The sequence below is a fragment of the Abrus precatorius genome, unplaced genomic scaffold (assembly GCF_003935025.1).
Source record: "Abrus precatorius isolate BTA unplaced genomic scaffold, Abrus_2018 Scaffold3, whole genome shotgun sequence".
Lineage (NCBI taxonomy): Eukaryota > Viridiplantae > Streptophyta > Magnoliopsida > Fabales > Fabaceae > Abrus > Abrus precatorius.
The window spans coordinates 17,848,230-17,873,621 of NW_020874373.1; the positions used below are offsets into that span (position 1 = coordinate 17,848,230).

At 31.2% G+C, this 25,392-nt stretch overlaps 1 protein-coding gene across 1 annotated transcript; it reads right to left on the reverse strand.

The window, feature by feature from the left end:
- Positions 1–15,312: 15,312 nt before the first annotated feature.
- LOC113863914 (DELLA protein RGL1-like) lies at positions 15,313–18,080 on the reverse strand. The gene is made up of 2 exons (XM_027497697.1): positions 17,208–18,080; positions 15,313–16,428 (listed from the first exon to the last, which is right to left on the reverse strand). The coding sequence occupies exons 1-2, from the start codon at positions 18,078–18,080 to the stop codon at positions 15,313–15,315; spliced, it is 1,989 nt and encodes a 662-aa protein (XP_027353498.1).
- Positions 18,081–25,392: the final 7,312 nt, after the last annotated feature.

Below are 25,392 nucleotides of genomic sequence, written 5' to 3' on the forward strand. Positions count from 1 at the left end.
GTTAACTGATACGCTGACTCTATTATTTGTCGAAGTGATTAATGAACTGTTGCTTCCTATGTATAACTACTATATATAAAAGTCTTCTGTACATTGTTATCAATGTCTAACGTGGTGTTTGTTTAGGAATATTATAATTAGGAGTGTTATTCTTGGGTCAATTAAAATATACGTTTGGTTATTCTAATAATATTTTTAGAAATGATTTTTAATATTAAAAAATCTCAGTTTTTCCTTGGAAATATTACTTTTTTACTTTTCATTACGTGTATACAAATTAAATAAAGTAATATTGATATTTAAAAATAAACAATATTCAAGAATAAATTTTTAAAAGCTAGTAATGAATGAGTCATTCTCAAGTTCATACAGTAAATCTGTAACCCTTGAATGACAAATCTTAGAGAGATATTAATCTTTAATTAATACAATCGTTGTATTGTTGACAAGTGAATAAATTTTTACTTTAGTTTTTGAAATAAGCAGGTAAGTCAATTTAGTTATTAGAGACGTTAAAAGTAAGTAATAAAATGTTAATGCGTATATATATACGGATTTTAAATGATGTATTTGTTTTATATAATGTTGTATTTTTGTTCTTAAAAATAAACCTATTAAGTTCAAATTTCATTTTCTCTGGTTTTCTCCCTTTAGATTTAATTGTTTTCTTGAATTCATATTTCGTTTTGATTTATTTACTTTGTACAAAACAACAATTGCTTATGTTTTTATTTATTTTTGTTGTATTATTATGCTTACTTATAGAAAGGTATATAGAGGTCCTCCATTTCATTTTTATCTTTCATTTTTCTATTTTATTTATGTAAATTTGTGTTTATTATATAAGTTGATTGTGGTCTGTTAAGGAGTTTTAGGTTTTTAAATTGTAACTGTTTTTCACTTGATGTATTGTGTTTTAAAATTTGTACTTTTTTTGTTAATTAATTTGAGTGTATTTTATCATGTAAAATAAACTTTATTATAATTCACATCCACCATAAAGGTAAGTTTGAAAAACAAGATGATGGTATGAAGGAAAAAAAAGTTAAAATTTGCCTTGTAATAAATGATGGAATGTTGGATATCTTTCTAGGCTATGATAAAGTAGAGAAGATGTTTTGGTTGCAACCTAATGAGAAGCTATACAGAAGATCAAGAATATTGAAAGAAGATGCTGATTCGTTAGAGATGACAAGTGCATTTTGGAGAAATAATAATGAGATGCATGTGTACTATGAACATCCAATACATGAACCAAGATTTGTGGATCATAAGTTAGTAGAATAGGCGAAGTAACATTAACCCTAGTTTAGAAGGGTGTTCAAAGGAAGGAGAAGGCAAAACCCAAATAAAGGGAGTAAGAAGAAAAGCGTAGCAAAAGCACAATGAAGCAAGAAGAAAAATGCAACAAAGCATGAGAAGATAAAAAGAGCAAAAATGTGGTTATTGAAGAAGATACAAAAAAATGAACCAAGTGAGTATATAGGTCACAAAAGCAAATATACTAGTGATGCTTCTAATGAGAAGGGTGATGATGAGTGAGTATCTGAAGAATTGAAATCTCCTATAATCTTTGAAGATGATGAAGGTAGCAAAAATGTTTTTCCACAATTCAATGAAGAGTCAACCTTTGGAGATGTAAACCTTGAACTTGTGATAGGGTTTACAAACTTGAATACCTTCAAGTAAGGGGTGAAAGACTATAATATTTAACTAGGAAGAGAGATTACTTGGGTGAAAAATGACAAAGGTAAAGCAAGGGCTAAATGCAAGCATGAAACATGTACTTAAAAAATTTATTATTTATTCAATATAGACTTATTGTTTTCAAATCAAAACCTTCAAATTTGAACGATAATTAGAGTAGAGTATTCAAAAATTAAGTAACAGATCAAACTTGGGTGATTAGAAAGCTAGAAGTAAAAATGTTAAGGAAATAACATACTCTAAAGCATATAGAAGTCTTTGATTACATAAAGCAAAAGTATGAGTGCATTTGGATGATAATAAGATATAAAGATCAATGTTTAAAGTTAGCTAGATAATTGAAGGGAGTGAAAATGTTGTAGAGTGTTAAGCACTGATCTTTGTCAACTTTGAAAATAGACACCTTACCTCAGTCTAATAGAATCTCCCTATTTAAGAGAATGTACATATGCTTGGAAGGATGTAAAAAAGACTTTAAGGAAGGTCGTAGACCATTAATTGGTTGGGATGATGCTTTTATCAAAGGGTATTATGGAAGACAACTATTGTTAGGAGAAGATGCTAATAATTATATATGGGTAATAACATATGTGGTGCTAGATGTTGAAATAAAGACAATTGGAATTGATTTTTGTTCATAAGCAAATGTAACTGTCAAAAAGTAATAAAGGAGTTCTAAAATAAGTTTTCAAAATATTGTCTTACAAGGATTGTTTCCAAGTATTTAATTTAATTATTTGAACTTAAAAGGATGCATAATTAAATAAAATAAGGATTTAAGCATAAAATTAATTACTTCCACCACTTTACACTTCTCTATGTTCACTTTTAAATTAATTCTAATTTTGGTTTCTTTATGATTGCCAACTACTCATACTAAATCTATTAACACCCAATAGTTATGCAATGTTAATAGTCTTTTCCTAGATTATTACTCTCAATGGTCATGCAAGGTAAGATAAAGAGAAAGCATAAAGAATCTATGAGTTATTAATTTAATAACGATTGGAAGAGAAGTACTAAGTTTAGCTAAACATAATATAATAAAAAACTAAAACAACAATAAACTAATCCATAATTATTTGAAAGGTAAATACAAACTAGAAGAGTCTCCAATGAAGAAGAGATGAAAAAAGATCTTGATTCCAAGATACGATCCCAAAGCTCCAATAATTACTAACGATTGACCAAAACTAGTCAAAAGATGTGAAAGAAATGCCTAAGTCATTGCCCATGAGGTTTCTTTAATAAGATTTCAAAACTCTAATATTTATTCAAGGTTGGACTTCTTGTAGGTAAGCACGACCGTGCATGTGGCTTGACGCACCCCGTACTAACTGCGCCAAAAATCTACTTTCTATCAAATTTGGGCTTAAAATTCACCAAAAACTCAATTGTGGTCTTCTTATGTTAAAATGCATAATTAATAAAGCGATTAGTGCAAAATCTTAATAAAATAATGACCACACATAAATATATATGCTGTAAAAACATGTCAAAATATAAACTTATCAATTTCAAATACTTTTGTACTAAGATCTAAGGGGCTGACTATATGCAGCATAAATGGAACTCCATTTCTAACGTGCAAAAGGTATATATGTAGGGACTAATCTCCTTATTTCATATTTAAAGGACCTTTCTAATTGATTTTAAAAATTTTAGGAACTAATTTGCTTGATTATACTCATAGGGGTTAACACATGCTTTATAGGTGATTATGCCTAGAGCTAATTATAGATTTTTTGTTTGGCATTTGTGGCAAAATTTTACTAAACAATAGAATGATAAAGAGTTAAAGCTTCTATGATAGGAAGTTGCTACGACCACAATTGTCTCTCAATTAAAATATAACATGGACAAAGTCAAGGCAAGTAATTAGAAGGCATGAGTATCAAGATAAGTGGTCAAAAGAAGCATGGACAAAAACATATTTTGTGAGGTGTTTAATGCTAAGGCGGTAACAACTAAATCAAAACTCATTACAACTATGTTAGAAGACATTTGAGGTTACATCATGAACACAATTACATGCAACAAAATCAAGCTAGGTTCTTATTAGGCTTGTATTATATGTGATAACTTTTTGACAAGTGCACTAAATTGTTGAAGTAACAAAATAGATTATCGTCCACAGGAATTAATGCTAAATACCAAAACACAAGAATGACACTAGTTGGGTTACCAAAAATAGAGTATAAACATAACAAAAATTAAATATATGCAAAATTGTAAAAGCTAAATTAAGAGTACTGGAATTTAAAATGATATATGAGCAGAAATTGAGAACAAAAACGTAGAACAATAACCAAAATAACTGCAGAATGTAACTGCTTTAATTACTGAAGGTGGGCCTAAAAATAATTAAAAAGTAGGGTGAGTTTGAAATTCCTTATTCTTTCCCTTTTGCATAAAAATATATGCATAACTCAAAATACAGCTTCCTCTAATGGTCAGATTTTCTAAAATACCCAATTCTAATTCCTTGGTTAATTGATTCTAAAACGAATTTAGCTTTCTAATTTCTTAGATTAAAGAAAAAACGTCCAGCATTAAGATTTAAAACCATTTGACCACATCATTATAAATTTCTATTCGTAGATAATTTATAATAAACAAATTGATCCCAGTCCAAGAAAGCTTACAACTTTCCAGCAATAAACTCCTTTTCATCAACCCCGTTCACGTAGAATAGAGAAGCATTAAGTTCAGAACAAAAATGTTAGATTAAAGCTTGTATCTTAAGTTATATTCAATGCTTAGTTCATTGCAAAGGGTAAAGGAATAGGTTCATCCTCACTCAACTCCAAGATATTTAGCTAGACACAATGGGAGTAAATAAACTAAAACTGAAATATATTGCTAGAAAAAAAATCATGTTTACAGAAATAGCTTACAACAGAGAAGTAAAATGAAGGAAACTACTCTTCCATTACAAAAACCAGAGAAAAAGAGAATGTAACCCAAGTTCCAATAAGAATCCTATATCAACAAAGAAGGAAATGCCCTAATTGACATTCCCACAGAGAACTGTACAAAAACTTATATTTCTGTGTGTCCAGAATGTAATAAAGATAAAAGATAAAAGATGCCGCCTTTTCAGAAATTTCTGCTTTTATATGCTCTGTCAGCATTGTGTCCCCACAATCAAAGGTTCATGTCTCCACAGTTGTGTCCTACAACACTTAACTTTTTCTCTTTAGTTCGATTGCCAATTTCCTTCAAATCCCTTCAAAATTCAAATGCCAGCATCAAAATATAAATGATCTATCAGTTTTTCAGTAATTACAACATTTCATTGAATTTTTCAATTAACTACATTAACTAATAATTTAAATTCAATAAAATATACCCAAAACACTTTAATTTTCTAGATGAGTTAGTGACTAATCAATATGTATACATATTTCTTTTTAAAGATGATGATGTAATCATTTAACCATGATGTCTTTATATTTTGAATGTGATGTATATTAATAACGGTACAAAATGACTTGGATTATGTATGTGTGAGCTGTATAGTTACTGAATAAGAGCTATGCATTTGTAGTGGTGAGAAGTTGTTGTGTTTGATATAGTTAGCTGTGAGGGTTTGAGATCAACCATTAGGTGTGATATGTAAATGATAACCTAAGAATTATAGCTAAGACTTGTATTGCCTCATTTAGAAGTTTTGGGTGTAAGGTGTCTCGCTCAGGCGAGATAGTTCTTACTCAGGCGAGACTGAGTCATGCTGAATTGGGCAAGTTGGAGCGTTCTCGCTCAAGCAAGGTCAGATAAAACCGCCCTAACTATCCCCTCACCTAGGTGAAAAGGGATCTCGCTTGGGAGAGAAGCGACCTCGCTCAAGCGAGAAGCGACCTTGCTTAAGCGAGAGAAACTTACTCAGGCGAGGAATCGCAGGAAAAATGGGTAGCTCTTTAGACCTAATCTCGCTCAGGCGAGATGTCTTTCACTCAAGCGAAAATAGTAAAAAAATTAGGTAGTTTCACTCTCTGGTTTTTTGGCCGAGGCAAGGATGAGCTCATCCAGGCAAGATTAGGGCTCGCTTAAACGAGAGTTGGCTCGCTCAAGCTAGAGAGTGCTAAAATGTATTTCTCACCAAACAACCTTCCCCTCTCGTTTTCTCTTTGTTCTCTCACTTTCTTCTCTTAGAGAAAAACCTTCTCAAGGCTGAACTTATTCCCGATCCAAGTGGGAACCTCTATTTAGTACAGATCTAGGTGAGCTCCTAAGATCTTGTTCTCCAACTCTACTTATTTCTTGGGTTTCTCTTCTCTAATGTTTCTATTTACTAATAGTGAGGAGATCTGAGCTCTCAAGTGTTGTTTCTTTCATTGGAACTCACCTGGAGTCTGATATAAGGAAATATAGTTCTAGGTAAGGGGAGCATGCCGACTTAAGTTATGCTGAGACATGTACGTGGAAATGTTTAATAAATGTTGTGAAATGTTTAGCATGTATTGTGAACCTTAAATGTTGAAATAAATAGATAAGTGCTTATATTTTATGTCGTTTATAAATGTGGTAAAAATGTGAAGTGCTTATACTAGCTGAGTAAATACATAAAATTGTGTCGCTGAGACTAAACAAAAATAAATTTGTCTGTACTGCTAAGATTGAGTGTGTGTGTACATATATATATATATATAATCGTCATTTTTATTTCGTAAACTCACCCTTGCATATTGTCTGTGTTGGTGTGTGTGTGTTGCAATGATCATAGGTGGTACGTGAGTAGAAGTGACAGGTGTTGTATCTACTTCTCATGGTGGAAGGTATAACTGAGGAAGGTGTGGATTCAAAGTGCTTTTGTGAAGATTGTAGCTTTATTTATCTTGTTAGTCTAGGTTTGAGTAGTGGGTCTAGACTATTTAGCTACATCCTTTATTAATGTAATTATTACTTGTTAAATTATATTTTGGGCTCCATGTTGAGCAACTCTGATGTAACTATTGTTATGTATGATTATATATGATCATATCCAAAATTTTAGTATACGGCTTGTTTCATTATTGAATGTTCGACTCTCACGTTTTTTTTAAATTTTAATCCTCTTTTAAAATACAAATATTTTATACTGAAATAAATGGTTTAGCATACCATAAATCCTTTCTAAAAAGGAGTCATGACACTTTATAGGAGTGCAATGACACTTTAATGATCCTCTATGTTTTCTTCTTGAACATATGTTTTACTATAATACTCAATGAGGAGGATTGAAACTTAAATTTAAGCTTTCAATTTCTCATACACATGAAAATTATTATTGGATTGAGTTAAAATATATAAAAAATAAAAACTATCTTTTTTATTAAAGATAATTTTACAATATGTATTTTCTTTTCAAAAAAATTGGAGCAAAAGATTATGTATTTTTATCAATATAGTATTTTTGATATTCAATATTAATCAAAAACATATTTTTTTTTATAAGTGAATATATATACATCAATTTTTATTTTCAGAAAATGATTGGCAATTTTTTTCCCTAGATTTTCTACTATTAAATCTCCAATGAATTATCTTCCACACGTAATGATAAAACATTATAAATTTAGTTTTTTATGCAATGAAATTATAATAATTTTTTATTGTTTGAGAATACTTTAATAACATACTTAGTTTAATTTAGATAATAGTGGGTATAAACTAATAAGGTCTCATTTGAAATTTGGATTCCTTTATATTATAGAGTGACATGATATGACCATGTTGAAAGAGAGAAATAAATATATTTTTCTCTAATTAACATGTCTATGTCATGTTACTATTACATAAAAGGATCTAAATTTGTCTCATGCATCTTTATACAACTTAAGTAAGTGATAAGTTAAAATCTTAATCATTTTATAGATGATTATTAGGTAGAAAGAAATGACTTTTAGGCTTAGAAAGAATATTTTATCTACATTTTCTATTAGCTAATGATTATATAATGTTATGTTTTTTTTTTCTTTTGTTAGATTGTTAAGAGTTTAATGTGTATTTTGGATCATGTAGGTAAGAAAATATAAAAGAAAAAAAAGAAGAATATAATTTATTGCTATACAAAGAAATACAATTGACTTATGCATTGAAATTATATTTGGAGCACTCGTTGGATAACCAATGTTAAATCATTGAAGTATTATCATCATACTATTATTAAATGCATCAATATACTACTTTTTGCCTACTTAGTGCCATAACATTGAAAAGTTGGTGCCATAACGCCATCAATTGCAAGAAATCAAATTTAAAGCATCATAGAGAAAGAAAGAATTGGGGACAAATAATTTTATTCTCATAGTCTTTTTACATTATTAGCTAGGATTTATTTGCTTTTTAGGAGATTTATTAATGGAGGTTACTTCCTTCATTCTTTCTCTTGCTTTTCTTATGTTTTAGATTATGAGTAACTAAATTTTCTTCGTTAGGATGTTGGTGTAAGCGCATTTGAACATGTATGGATAGATATGATTTAGTTTTTTATTCATAATATTTATAGTTTATCTCTTACTTTTAATGCTTTTTTGAGTTGGTTACTTTTAGATTGATTTTGTGGTTTGCATGTTGTGTGAAAAATGATGTATGAACTTAATCTAGATATAGATTCCTTGATTGCATCACTTTATGAATATTGTGGTGGGATTTTAGATTTGCTTAAGTTTTTAAATATTATCCTTGATTGTTTTTTTGTTTTTTTATGATGAGTAAGTTAAGAAATTATCTATTTTTTAAGATTTTAAGAGGTACTAGTGAATTAAAGAAATTAATCACTATTTGACTTTTAAAACCCAACCATCAATATTATGACAGTAAACTAGGACAAATTCACATTCTAAAATACAATAAAGATTTTAATGAAGTCAATATCCTAACATTCTCATTGTTTTTTGGTTTTCAAAGTATTTACAATTTTATTTGTTTAACATACTTAACTATTAATTTCTTTAAATTAGAAATTTTGTTAATCCTAAATTTTGAATTGCTAAAATAAAATTGAAATAGTAAAATAGAACTTGAATTGGTCAATTCATGTAAGATGACACTCTATGCTAAAATAACATCTAAGATAGCACAACGGACATGCACATTACACATTTAGCTAAGATATTCAAAACAATTTTAGCTATTGATGAGAAAAAGTTAGTTGAAAATGGTTACATGATGTCAAAGGCTACAAACTAAGCAACTCAACACTCTATGCACATAGCGTAGTGAGTAAGGAACATGGGTAATATATTTTTAGGCCAAATAACTCCTTTGTACATATTATATAAGTTACATTTATACATACTAGGGGGAGCTTAAACAATTAATCAAAAACATACAACTTATCTTTATATTTACTTTTTGATTTATTTAATTTTTACAGCTTTCTTTACCTTTATTTACTATCTTTAACCTTTACATTCCTTAGTTGATTTCAATATTTACTTTCATTTATGTTCAATCGTTAGCCCATTCATATCAACTGAAACCATTGAATACATCTCTTTCTGACACGCTTGTGCAACTTAAACTTATTCGAGCAACCAAAAAATTTTAGTATGAAACTTTCATAGACGATGCCGAGTGATTATCAAAATAATTAAGTTCTCTAAGGATTTTGTAGTATAGATTTAAACCTAGGTCGATTTACACAGACAAATTTTCAGTTAAATCAAATTTAGGTTTTCTTTTAAAGAGTACGAGTAAACTTTTGGGGGTTTAAAATCTGCAAATTAATTAAATTAAACTACGAATAAAATAAAATTGAGTAAATAAAAATTAAAAAATATCAATTCACAAAATACCAAATGTGTGTAACCCCAATTATTATAGTGTCTAAAGATTTTAATCTGAGTTTGAACATTTACCCAATTCAATTATTAATTCAATCGAATAATCTAATTGAACTAAATCATGAATGAAATCAAATTATCATTTAACCTAACTCGAATTAATTATCTAATTAGAATATCAATCGAATCATAATTTGAATTCAAACAACAGAAAAGTTAATCACGATCGCAATACACAAATATGAGATTAGAGAAAAATAGAATAAACTCAGAGCAATTTGGCTCAGAACTCAAATTGGATGTACAACATTTGGATTGCATGAATTGAACGAAAGGTTTAGCCTTTTATCGAAACACTTAACCTACCCGAGAATGAGAGAATTCGAGAGAAAGTAAAAATAAGGATTCTTTTTTCGGCCAAATCTCAAAAACTCAAAGTGTCTAATCGCCCTTTAATTCAGAATCTTAGTATTTTATTTATAGGCTTTGACTAGGGTAAACTAAATGACTAAAATTTAAGTCTTAATTATAACTATAAGTCCGAATATAATTATCTAATAAAAAAGGGTCCAAATGTAATCTCGTAACAATACTAAGCAAATCTGCCTCAACTTCAAAAAATCATAATAAATCGAAAACAACTCCAAATCTAGCAAATAAGTCTTGTTTTTTTTTTTTTTTGCTGTTTTTTAAAAGTTAATAAAGAAAATATTTAAAAATGTCCTGTTTTTAAAAAAAAAATTAAAATAAATCCTAATCTACTTAATACATAAATTGTACCATTAGAGTGAAAAGAATTATAATTTATTCATAAGTCGCACAAGTCCTGTGTAACATCCTGATTTTTACTTCCTCCATGTTCATGTGTGTTAGTGGGACTTTATCTTTTTCAAAGTAATTCAATGTATTTTAAGAAATTTTATGATTTTCATTAAAGAATTTTTAGATAAAAGTTTTATTTTTATTTCATTAAAATAATTCCTCTCTAAAAATATGTTTGATTTTTTTAAAAATGAATATTTTCAGTTCTTTGGAATATTTAAAAATCTCTTAATTATATTTGATTTTTAAATAGAATACACACTAGCATAGGTGGTGTAGTGGTGGAAAGGTTTGTTTCTTGATTTGGACATCGAATTCACAAATTATAGTGAAAATAATGATATTTCTTCTTTAGTGAAGTTTAATTTTTTGCACTTTCCTGTGCATCAAAACTAGATTTTTAAAAGCTAATTTTGATCCTTAAAATCTTATCTTTCTAACAAAATTTGTGGATCATGATTTAGGAAGTTCATGAAAAAGAGTATTGAAACTACCTCACTCACCAAGGTAAGGGTGATGAGGTATTTCAAGTAAGTAGTAAAGAAAGGAATAAATCAAAGAGGGTTGTCCCTTGACCTTAAGGTCTAGAATGCATGTATTAGGAGACATGTGGTATTTGAATTACATGTTGATATCCTTGAGCCTTTACTTGAGATTTTCTATGTTTGAAGTGTAATTGTAAGTGTATGTTTGATTGTGATAACTCTTAATTTTATTGAGGATTAATTTGCACTTGACGTTTGAGTAAATATTGTCTTATAAAAACTTGTGAATTATTTAAAGTAAATTATTTAATAAAACAAAAAGAAACAGTTGTTGAAAACTAAAAATTGATTAAATACAATGCTTTATTGAATTGCCTAATATGAGTAATATGCCTAGTGTATTTGAACAAGTTATCTTGTGTGTTGTAGTCTTTGAAAATATATGGTTTAGAATATGTGTTGATTGTGTAAAGCATTAAGAATATGCATATATGCAAGTTAAGTAGGCACCATTGTGATGATATGCTAAGAGGAAATTTGTACGTAAGTATATGCACTCTAAGGAGTTTGGCCATGGTTTCAACTTAGACCCTGAGTTCAATAATTGAATCTAATGACTAATGTAACTCTAGGTAATGGTTGAAACTCAAGAAAAGAGATGAAACTAGTGAGCTTAAAATACTTAGAGAATGTGCATTAAGGCACTAATATAGGTATTTGTCAATTCTCTCTCTCTATATATATATGGTTATGAATAGTTGATGAAATCATGTAAAATCATGTGAAATCTTAAATTTGGCCAGCGCTTGTGTGTGTGGTTAAAGGAGTGAAACTCCAAAAGTGTGTACGACTATTCAGAGGCAAATGTATGCAAAATCCCACTACCCTGTGAAGGAAGTCATGAGATTATTTTATAACTATTGTTGGTGCAAGAAGGACCTCGACGTCTAGGAGATTTAATAGAGTTTAGTGCTTACGAATAGTCGAATGAGTGTCCTAGGCTCTAGAACTCTAGTTGAGAGTCTCCACGCTATGCTTTTTTTATCCTAGCCTTCTCCTGAGATTTATCTTGTTGGTCAAGCTAAATCAGTCAGTAGAGATTCGAGTCTCCACCATACATGCAAAATATAGGCTAATTAGCAAAACTTTCAACAACTTTCGAATAATAGGATTGTTATGGATCCAAAGTTGCATGAGCATGAAAATGAGATTTTGCCAAACTAAGAGTTGTCATTCACATTAATCATGCATCATGTAATTAAACTTGCATTTTATTAGGTTGTAAAAGTTACAATTGTTTTAATGTGACATATGCTCGTACTTACTTTATTTTGTTTATTTTTTGAATATTATTTACAACATATCTCACTCTTTCTTTCCTTGTTGCAATGTATTATGGTGTTGGACATTTTCTTTAGTTGTCACAAATTTTGAGGATGACATTTATCCATCTTTTTCTCCACGTTGAATTGAAATTTGAAGAGGATCCTTCGGATGCCGAGGAGGTAAAGCAGGACATTCCAAGGAGTCCTGCTGTTTAGTTGTTTATTTTGTTATCCACTGTTAGAGAACTCCACTTATTGTATAATGGAGAGCTAGATACTTTATGTTTTATTTTTGGTAACTTGAGTGTAATATACTTTGTTTTGGTACTCTGATGGTTTTGAATTGTGTCTTTAAGACTCTTGGATAATTGGAAATTACTTTTGATAATTATGTAATTTATCTAAATGACTAGGTTTATGTTATCAATTATCTTTTGATTTTATTTTGGATGAAATTAAATAGGCAGAAAATTGGTTCTTCAATGTATGCAAGAAATGAATGTGAACTCTGTGTATTCGTGGTTACACCTTAAATGTATTCTATCCCTAAGAGAGTTTTAGTTAAGTGATAGATCACATGTTACATTTCTTATTATTACTGATTGTCTCACGAGCAGATGAAAACGATTGGAGTCCACTTGCACGGTTATGTCAATATGTGGTATGGCTATATTATTCAAGTAGTACTTACTAATATCATGATTTTTCAAAGGTTTTGAGCATGTGAAAATAAAAATAATGAAATCACATAAGTAATTATTAGTAATAAGAGTAGGACATGTATTTTTATAAATTGTCGTTTATCTGGTGGATAAAGAATTAAGTTCCATGTTGTAACCACATGTTACTTAAAGTATATATTAAATAACAAATATCTCAATACTTAAGAAAGATAATGTTATCCATAAACCAGATTGAGTAATCCTAAGTACTCGTGTTGTTTAAAAAAAATCTCATTTTGTCTATGACTCTTAATAGTTATCGTTATACATTACATATCACGTTATCAAAACAGATAAGAAGTAGGATCCCCACATTGCGCACAACTTGTGATAAAGTTAAGTGCGATCTTGCTCAAACATAAGTCGCACTAGGGTGAGAAGACTTGTAATTTGTGCATAAGTCACCTAACCCTTGTGCGACTTATGCACTAGCATGATTGTGCTTATTATTGAATAGGACGTATACCTTTTATACAAAAATTCTCAATTGATGAAAATTATATGTATTTTATATAACTTTTTGAGATTTATCCAACCAAACACACAAGAGGTTTGGACAAATTTTTTTACCAAAATTTCAATATTTTCCCATGTTTTCTAATTTTTTGCATTTTGGTCTGATGCTCTTCTGTCACTTGATTGTGCAACAACATAATAAAGGTGATGACCTTATATTAATTAAAATTTAATTAATGTATTTTATTATTATTAAAAAATTAACTGGCACTGAAAGTCAACATAGAATGCCTTTTTGTATTAAAGTGGATGTCACATCACCCTCGGGAAATTTATGTTTTTAATTCTAAAGGAGTTTAGTTAAATAGATTTTGAAAATTATATGAAATGAACATGTGATTTGCATATATTGGAGTTTTGTTCAAAATATTATAACATTTAAAATTTACGACCAAAAAACTTGAGTATAACTTGTGTTAAACTTGAGCTTGTCCCATTCTATAAGTCGTACCACTTTTAGATAATTTATATTCTATTTTAAGATAAGTATTCCACGTGCTAACCTAAGCATGATTGTATTAAATTTGAACATGTCATATATGAACTTGAACTAACCTATTTTTCACAATGAGCATATCTCATGTTATAACTTGACATACCATTAATGTACTAACTTGAACACACAAATTACCTCACACTTGTAAGCGACTTATATATTATTTCTAAAAATAAGGACAAATTTTGAAGTTTTAAAAAAAGAACATATTTACAATTTTTTATTTTTTATTTTATTCATACAAATAAACCTCTTTATTTTTTTCTCTATTTCTTTTTATTCTTTTCCACTCTTATCCAAATGAAGCCTAAAGTTGAAGTTAACCAAATTAATTTTTATTTTTAAAAATACTATATTTTCATAGTCTAACATTTATTTTCTAGTGCATCATCAATTATATATATATATATTTGTCTCTTGCCTTCAGCCTTATTCAAATTAGCTTATGCTATTTCAAGAGTTTGCTGTGCTTTTTGTGGATCAATGTCACTACCCTTCTCTGCATCATTTACTAAGATAGTGATCTCAAAATTTTCCTTATCTTTAAGGTTTCATGTTTTAATAAAACAAAAAATTACAAATTATTTCATTTTTAGAAGATTAGTTAGTTGGTAAGGCAATAGCTTACCAAGGCGATGATCAGTAGCTGATCTGAGAGTATGATCAGCTACATTGGGACTGAGACACGACCCAGACTCCTATGGGAGGCAACAGTGAGAAATTTTCTGCAATAGGCGAAAGCCTGACGGAGCAATGCTGCGTAGAAATAGAAGGTCCACGGGTCATGAACTTCTTTTCCCAGAGAAGAAGCAATAACGGTATCTGGAAAATAAGTATTGGCTAACTCTGCGCCAGCAGCATATATATATTACTTTCTCCTTCTTCTTTTACCCACTTTATACAAAATAAATGAATAATAATAAGTGTTTTTTTTCTTTTTTATGTATCCCATCTCTCAACTTTTTTTATCTCTTTCTTTTTCATCCACATTTCACATCCTTTGATCGGGTATAAAATTATTGAATATCAAAGTTATTCTATAGGATAAATAATTTCATGGAGTAATGAATTTAATATAATATATTAAAAAATTATCAACTTTTTACTTAACACTTTATTTACAAATTAATCAATAGAATATCAATAATGTTATTTATCCTGCAAGATAACTTAGACAAACCCAAAATTATTACAATTATTAGAAAATTAATAAGCATTTTTCCAAAACATTAGTTCCATTTCCCCCCTACATTTCAAGAAGCAAAACATATATTTATATGCATATGCTCGCCTTCCAATTCTCTATAATTAATTTCCCTTTTGATATCATAAAACCAAAAACAAAAGTAATGCTATCAAGTAACTAAGCACTAAGCAACAGCAGAATCAAATAAAATTCGTAAAACAACGAGACACGAAATGCATGCATTTCACGCACATACACAGACACGAGACCCACAGTGACGAAGATCAGCACCGCCATGCAGACGCAGCTACAATGGCCCTATCTTGCCACCCAAGCAACAAGCACCCTTTATCCTCTGTCAATCTATACCCATCACACGAATACAAACCCAACAAAATCTTCGACTGAGTAACCGCATTAGGACTAAGAGCCACACCCTTAAAGCCTTTCCCTTCCATCACCTTTCTCCATTTCTCCAACCTCTCATGCCTCTCAATCCTGTCAATTCCCTCACACGCAACAATGTTCCTTATCTCAGGGGCAAATATATACTGTTCCACCTTCGCACGCTGCGCCGAATCAGGAGGAAAAGTCGCATCCAACGAATCAAAAATGGCTGAATAATAATGCAACGCTTCCAAAAACCTTCCTAGAAAATAAGGCCCATTATGGCTCGCTTCTTGCTCAACCAGCGTTACAATGTTGGGTGCTTGGTCTCTTATCATCGTGAGTAAGTTTCCGAGGTGGTTATTAGGGACACGGTGCAGGCGGTTAACAGCGTTAACGGCGAGAGCCTCGCCGACTCTTCGGTTGAACATGTGGGGCTTGAGGTCTTGTAACTGTTCGCCAACGGCGTGAAATTCGAAGGGGATGCGGAGGGAGTGGGCTAACTCCGTTAAACAACGGCCGGTTTCTCTGACGGCATCGGCGGAAGGACCGACGCCGGTGATTCGGAGGAACGGAGCTCCGGCGGGGCGTGCGGCGAGGGCTTGCATGAAGGCTGGCCATTGGTAACCTTGGAGGATGTCGAGGTCGATGACGTGGACGCGTTCTTCGCCTTCGAAGGCTTCAAAGATGGCTTGGTTTGCGGTGAAGTGGGCGAATTTGATGTAGGGGCAAGCTTGGTATACGATTTGGTAGATTTTGAGGACTTCCAGGGAGTTTGAGGGTGATGGTGATGGTGATGGTGATGGTTGTGATTGTTGGGGTTTTGTTGTGGTAAGTCTTGCCGTTAGGGATTCTGTGAAGCATGCTGCCACGCGTTGCATTGAGTCTCCCAAAGGTGTTACCACTCTGTTGAGGTGATGTAGGTACCTTCTAGCTAACATGTATTCTTCTTTCGCCACTGCCTCTGCACATGCTAGCAACAGGTGCACCAGTTGAAGCCCGCTGTCTTGCTCCTGTATTTGTAATATCCCATGATTCATTGGATTAGAGTGATGTGCATTGTGTGGTAAAGTTTTTTTCTTTTTTCATTTTGTCTGTATTTCACATAGGAAAATGGTTCCCGTACATTCATGGAGTCTATGTAGACAAAAAGAGAAGAAAACTGTGACCAGTAAGGTGAAAAAATAACCGGGATAAAAAGAAAAAGAAAAATAAAAGTATGGATAAGTGTATGAAAATTAATTTTTTTTATATACATGATTTTTTGGGAAAAATGTGTCCAATGAATTTTTAATTATTGAGAAAAAAAAAATCTAAATAGAAACATGTATGAGAAACGCTGCAGTGACCTCCTATTATCCTATTATATGAGAGAGATTATACGAGGGCCTCCATGAATACGTGTTGTGGATAAATATATATATATATATATATATATATATATATATGAAAATTATTCTTAATTTTTAATTTTTTTCTATAATACCATGTATTTAGATAAATAAATAATTTAATTAAATATTTGTTTGATAAAAGTTTATTGAATTAAAATATATTCATAAGTTTGATCCTAAAATTTATTAAAGTAAATTAAAAGAAACTTCTAAAATCCCAGACTACTTTTATAACATGAAATAAACTTTTCTGAATGCTACTATGTTATGCTGAAGAAAATTTTCGATACGGTATCATGGGGGATGGGGGGTCTTAATTACATTATATTGTTTCAATTAAATTTAAATACGAAGCTTTTGGTGCGGAGGACTGAGGAAAGATATTAATTATTAATTACCTGCTCGATTCCTATTGGAATAGGCAGCATCAAAGTCTCTTGCTGTTGCTGCTTTTGCTTTTTCTCATGGTAGCGTTCTTGTTGTAGAGCTTGGGACAGTGATGCACTAGCCATAGACCCCATCTGATGATGATACATGTCACTTTCTTGGGACAGTTGAGATGAACCACCACCACCACCATGCACTGAGGAGTCCTCACTAACTGATCCACAATACCTTGAGGAATTGGGCATTGTTAAGCTATCCAATATGGATGGAATCTGCGTTGACATGTCAAATGAACTTCCAATATCAGAAGACACCTTGGTTGATGAATAACCACACCCATCTCCTTGATAATCCTCCAAGAACTCTTCTATTGCTGGCAGTGAAAGGTTTTCAACATGCTGCATAAATTGATTGTTTGGAGAGTTAAACACCCTGTGGAGTGGGCTTAGTCCCTTCCCTTTGTGGCCACTGTTGAAGGCTCCAATTTGGGATGATGAAAAACGAGGTGGGGAACACCCTGATAGGCTTTGACCTTGCATTCCTTGAGCATAATTGTAGTTGCAGTTGTAGGTAGAGGCTTGTGGGGAAGGAACGTTCCTCACTGGGGAAGAGATCATGAAATCCGCATCTAATTGATCGGCAAAAAATGATTCCCACATTGAACTATCTGGTGATTGAACTTCCACATCTCCATCTAAGTCAAATTTGAGTGAAGGAAGGTTTAAGCTTGGTGGGGTTAGACTAGTTTGCTCTAAATCAAGAGAAGATTGAGTGGCATTTTTCTTAGACTGCAAAACTGAATCGTTTGAGGAAGTGGGTTGGAGTTTGGTTCTTGAGTTCTCACTCTTGAGGGACACTGAGCTTCCACACAGTGAATTGATCATCTTTTTTTTCTCTCCCTCCCTATAGAACAAGAATTAATTCGCACACCTTAGAGGCTCACAAGTAAAGGTGAATTAAGCTATTATTATCTCAGTGCTTTTGCATTTTTGTGTCTCAACTTTGCTCTCATTTAGTCTTAGTGCTGTGTCCTAGGTATATAGTTAGGTTGGTTTATGGAAAGAGCAAAGTCTCTAATTTCTCCCTTTTTATTGAAATTGAATGCCAACTAGTCCAAATTGTATGAGAGAGGCAAGGGAACAAGAGACAACACCTAATTCCAATAGTATGTGATTGGAGGTTTGTCTTTGATAATCTCCATTCATGTCGTGTCAAAAATTATTTGCTGGATTTTCAGAGGCTTCATTTTTGTCATTTTTTTATTACCTGTTTTAACTGTTTACCGCATGGCCTTGGAATACTTGTACTTGCAATAGATGACAAATGTTTGAGGGTCCCACTTTCTTTGGGCCGGCCCATCTGTCCACAAGGTTCTTCTTTGGAATCATGGGTATGAAAGCATTGGTTGATATTTGTTTTTTCAAAAAGAAAAAAAGGGAAAGAAAGAGCTATCATAGACAACTAGGTTATTTAGACCATACAATTAAATAACAGTAAAACAGTATTAAGTAATCTCTTGCCAATATACATCATTTTATCCAAATAATTAAAAAAAGATTTTAAATTTTAAATATTGTAAAATTATTTTATTTTCATAATCTGAAAATTTTTCTCAACTCAAATCATAGCTCTATCGTAATTTCTTATACAACTATAGGCTTTTTCTTTTAATATGAAAAAAATGTAAGTGAGTGAAATCTTAAGAGCTCATAAAGCTTTAGAGATATCTCAAGGCTTAAAGAGCGCTTCCATGTGTCCTCGTAGATTATCGCTTACCAATATGCTTTTACAGTGTTTGAATAAGATGTGTAGAAACTTTTACCACTTAAATGACTATTTTTTTTAGTTGATCATAATTTTATTTATCAACCTCTATATAGCATATTCTTTCCCAGTTTTATTTCTTAACTGATCATATGTTTTTCTTATTTTGTGGCATATGTTTCTCAACTTTCATATCAAAACAAATTGTTATGCTTCTGTGATTGAATTAATGGTGAGAGAGATTTGAGTAATTTATATGATGTGACTATTCAAATCTAGTTACCACCGTTGAACAATAAAATCAAATCATTTTTTTCCTTTATTTTTTTTAAACTAGTCAACACTCAAATTTATTAATTCAACATCGAATTAACGCATCAACTTACAAATCACCAATAAAGTAATTTCCAGTCAATTAAATTAATTTTTGAAAAAGTTCAGAATTAAAAACTTTTGATACTCATATTTTATATCTTTTAATTTGATCTTTAAGTGCCATTAAAACAAATTTTACCCAAGAAATAATATTTTTGAAAAATATTTTCACATTTTTATATTTTATATATATTTTAAACTATTGGCACAGTAATTGCAATTGTTACTTGTTTTAAGAAAATTAATGTGATTAGGAGAAAGTAGTTTAAATTTTAACATTGTAATATAGATAATAAATTGTCTATGATATTTTAAAGGTAAAAAGGAACACAAGAAAGAAGAAGGTCCTAGATTAACATTAACTAATATCACTTTAAATTTACGTTGCACTCCTTTTAGAATAAAACAGATTAACATAATTTTGAGCTATATTTTTTCTCTGAGCACAACGAAATAGCCTAGCTAATAAAAAGATTGGCCTAGCCAAATAGTTTATTGGTATTGTGTTGACAATTTCTCGCATCAATCAAGGAAGAATTAATAATAGAAAATAAGACGAGAAAATGAAAGGAGGTGATGAAAAGAGAAGGAAAAAGGACAAGAAAAGGGACATAGGCAATGTCGTCGGATACAACGTGGGTGAGCCGCCCTGCTCCTTTGGATTTGCCAAAGGAATGGAGTGCTTGTCTCCAACCCTTTTCTTTCTTCGGCGGCATCTCTTTATCTCAACGTGTTCACTGTTTTGGGTTAACTATCAATCTTCAATTTCAATATTTTCCATCTTTTTCTATTCTCTCACTTCTATTATTCTAACCAATCGACTAATTACTCTTGCTTCATCAACACATTTGATGGTTGAATTTGTTTATACATGGAGCGGAAAAAATAAATGTTTTTTCATGCCACTTTTCTATGCTCTTGTCTCTTTTGTTGTGATTCTAATACTGTTAAAGTGTACAAAGTGGTTTGAAAACAAAATATATTTGTATAGATGACATCTTACCATTTTTTATAGCATGAAAAATTTGTGTACCTCACATGTTGTATATAATTAGTTTTAATTAGGCGAGATTGTATAGGGATGACTAGTACTGGATTCTCATTGTTGGGATGTGTAACACCTTAACTTTAATAAATAATTTTTGTAAAATGGAAAAAATAAAAATTTTCAATTAAATAATTCCCAACACATGGTTTCGTCAAAGTGTTTCAGAATAAGAAGGGTTTACAAATTTATATCAAATAACTGTTACAGAACTAATTCAATTACATCATATTTTCAAAATAAATCTAAGCCTTATAGCAGTATCATCCACTCTTTCACTGAGCCGGTGTTGATTGTCTTGGTCACCTGAAAAATAAATGTAAGAGTGAGTACTCTACACTATTCAACACACCCACAACATAGAGACTCACCTTACCACCCATATGTATTCTAACATATTCTATTCAAGTATTATCAATCACAAACAACACTCATTATATATTCCATTTCAAATTACAACCAATGCGTTTACTACACCAATAACATTTCACACACGTGCGCTCATTGCACGTAGCCACGCTCACTGTGACACTATGACCACAATTTCACACCATGGATGGTCATCAGTTATCCCTGCCTCACGGATACCATGTAGACGATTACGAGTCACTCGCAAAGGTGTTGGTTAGAGGTCTAGTCAGGAGGGGAGTGTGTGACATATGGTGCACCCACGCTCACTGTTGGTGTCACCACCACTCTCTCTTTCCCAAGGTATTTCTACCATTCTCATCTTTCACACCTCTAGTGTATTGTTGAACCATTCATAGCATATTCACAACCGCATTTAACATACCTTTTCACACACATATCAGCCACATACAGTATTCATTCACAGCAGACGGCACACAAGCCCACATTTATTCACAGCGCATGGCACACAGGCCCACATTATTTCACGTCACATTCAAAGCATAGCATTTCCAACATAATTCCAATTACAACAACCATTCTCAACACCGACTATATTGTAGTCGATCACATGATTTCCATCACAAATCACTTAAATCAAATCATTTTCATCACACACATTATACAATCTCTACTACATTATGCTTAAACATTGAATCCGCATCAAAATAAGCAATTTTCAAGCACAATGAGATAGGGTAGAGTCTCTCTCTTACTTTGGATTGAAGACGCACGCACGAAATCAACTAAGGAAGTGCTTCCCACACGAATTTCGTCCTAAACACATGAAAAACTCCATGAGAAATCAAAGAGAACTAAGAAAATAGAGAATGAGGATGAAAAACTAAAACCCTAACCATTAAAACTTACCTCCAAGCTTTTCTAACATGATTTCAACCTTCAATCTAACTCCCGAACGACTTTGGAGGCAGTTTAATTGGTAAAATAAGGTTTTAGGTCATGAGAATCGAAGAGATTTTGAAGAGAGGAAGTGAAAATAAGTTTTTCAAACCCTAAACCCCTTAAATCCCCTTCTGATCACGACACTCTCGCTGCAGCGAGATCCTCTCATTACAGCGACATGCCCCCTCGCTACAATGAAAATCTTAGAGGAAACTGCACTTTAGTTTTTGCAGAATCTCGCTACAGCGAGACTGCACTCAGAAATGCACCCTCCACTGTCGCCCTCTCACTGCAGCATGAACGCGATAGTTTAACTCCTTTTCTCCCTGCGCCTTCTCGCTACAACGAGATATTCTCGCCATAGCGAGAATGGCATAGTTTCACGCTCTTCGCCTAGGGTCTTCTTGCTACAACGAGAATCCTCTCGCTACAACGAGAACACCCTGCAGCACCCATACTTAGCCTATTTTCCTCAGTCCAATTCCAGCCACAAACCAACATATATATATATTTTCACACACGGGTTAACATCATAACAAGGTCACGTACACATATCCACATCACCATCAAGTAAATCAACACACCAACATATGACAATCCACATAAATAACTTATATTTATAATCAAACAATATTACAAAATTTGAGGCATTACAGCATGTATTTTGATGCTGCTCTGGGATTCTATTTATTCTGATTATGTAATTATTATTTGAGTCCTATGTATTTTGACAAATAGTTTGTAAATAATTGTATTTAACATATATAAATGCAAACTTGTAGCCATATTTGTAAAATTATTTTTAGTTGATTATGATTTTATTTCACTGTTACTTAATTAATATTGTATGATTAGTAAATTTTATAACTAACTTTATTCACAAAGAGATGTTTTATTTTCTCATAATTACAATGCTTATCATATACGAAAAATTTCATATTTTATACCAAGTTTGTACAAATAGAACAAGAAATTTAAGAATAAAATTTTAGAATATTACAAGTCTACTGATGATATTCACAATTATTTAATTTTTAAGAAAATTTCTTTTTCAGTTTATCATAACTAATACCAATTGTATTTGTATAATTTTTTTTATTGCCCTTCAAACACTAGACTTTCTATTCCTTCGTATATTCTACCATTTAAAAATACAACAATATTTTACTCATTTTAAACACCATCTTAAAATTTTTTAAATATAAACATAATTACTCCAACAAATTAAATTAACAAAATACAATTATAATTACTAATTTAAACTAAAAACAATTAAGCATACAACATCAATATTAATATTACAAAAGTAAAAATCACTGCAGAAAAAAATAAAATCATCTAACAACTTAAAAAAGAAAATTTTACGTAATTGGTATATTTCAGGCAAGGGTATTTATAGGAGAAGGAAAAGTCATTTGATCAGGTGCCACAGTCAAGGATATGCCCTGTGGCAAGATCTGGTGTGAGACGCCGCCACTAAGTTTTGAAGTAACAGAAAGTGAGGACGAAATATACAGACTTAAGAAGGCTCTTCGGGCTTGAAACAGGATGATATGTCATATTAATCTATCGCTATGTCAATGATTTATTGATAACATGAAGTAATATAAGGGAGATTGAAGAATTCAAGAAGAAACTTTTGAGTTAGAGAAAGGATATATTTGAGATGTTAGAGGTGTTAAGTATGGCTAACTATAATCATGCTAGCACTCCCGTTGAATGTGGTACGGAAATGGTGAAGAATCAGAATGAGAAATATGTTAGAGGTAGGTACTTTGTTTTAGCAAATAACGGGTTTTTTGACACACCTTTGACATTGCATTTTAGTCGGATTGTTATGCAGATTCATGGATGATCCAAAAACATCTCATCTTCAAGTTGCTAAAACGATACTGAGATATCTATGGGGAGTAGTAGAATACGGTCTATGATTTCCTAAAGGAACAAATCAGGTGAAGGAAAAGTTGATAGGTTTCTCATATTCAGATTGGTATAGTGATACTAATGATAGGAAGAACACAATAGGTTATGCTTTCAAATATTTGAAATTTTGTAGTGTCCTACTGTTCTAAAAATCAATTAGTGGTCACTAATAGAAGAACTTCATATGTAGATCAAATGTCTAATTCAACTATACATTAACAAAAAAATCAATCATCAATTTAACTAAGAACCTTTATCACATGGAATAACTAAGCATATTGAGACAATTTCTATTTTTAAAGAGATCAAGTAACTAAAGAGAAGATTGAAGAACTAGAGATTAAAGATCAAGTAGTTGATATCTTGGCAAAGTAAATCTTTAAAAAGTGACAAGAAACATTTATATTTTTATTATCTCTGAAATTGAATTCTTGCTTGAACAAATTTGTTGGATCAAGAGTAACAACAAGGAGTTAAACACAGAAGGAAAAGTATCACTACCATGTTGAGTCATTAAGCAAATCATCATACAAATAGGCTTGGATACCCCATTAACCTAAAACTTTAAGATAGTGGGTTGTGGTACACCACCTTTTATATATTACTCAATTTCTAAATGTAAAATCTCTTTACCTCACTTATACTTGACTTCCAACACCAATCATATAAATAAAATCAGAATCAAATGATTAATTTTTTTGTAAATAAGAAATTAAATTTTTGTAAATTAATGTTTTTTGTTGTTTCCATTTTTTAGTTCATACCATCTTAGAGTAAATCTGGTGTAAATATGACGTTCAGAATTTTTTTCAAATTTCGGAAATAGGACAAAATCTCAATTCTCAACACTACTACACAACCAGTGTACCATTTTTCTATGGAAGCGGGATATGATCTACGTACTATACGTGCCATTTATTCTCTAATAAAGAAAAAATATAAACAAAATCATTAGAGCATAAAGAAGAGGAATTAATGTCTAAGGTAGAGCAGTATCTATTCATAAATCGAGTGATTAAATTCTGTTAACTATATCATATAAGAAGCTTATAAAAAGGTCAGCATTTGGGATAAATTGACATTTACAGTAATTAATTGGCAGTAGGGATAGAGGAAAATAAAAATAATGGAGGTCTTAGGAAAGTGTAGTAGTAAATTTATAATAATGTAGTGTAGGTCAAACTCACATTCAAGCAGCATTATAAGTTGTTTTGTGTATTGTTTTGATGTTCTGAAACGGATGCGATTTGGTTATGGTTCTATTAGAATTTGTAAATGGTATGGCCTACTCAAAGTGATAGTTCTCAGGATAACTTCAGTTAAATAAATGCCATGCCATTATCATCCCATACTTGTCCTCTTCATCGCTGCATGATCTCTTCGGACTATTTTCCACTAGATAATTAATTAGGATTTTGGCCAAGTCAATTTGGCTTAGATTTGATCAATTTGCACACCTCTTGATGACCAAACGAGAGAAAGAATTTGGAGTGTTTGCTTCACCTTGTCAAAACTATACTAGTTTTGTTTAATTAAACAAGGAATAAACATATATAAAATAGATTATCCATATCTAATCTACCAAATTTCTTTCATTAACTGCCATCTAGCATTTTTAATTTTTTTTTATTTCATCTATATGTTAACGTTTTGCATTCTGAACCTTTTGCGCTCTTAAAAGTTGAATTATTATTTCATTTTTATTCATAATACATTTACATTTTATAAATGCCTAGGGATTTAAATAAATATCTTATTTAGTATATTATTAATAAGGA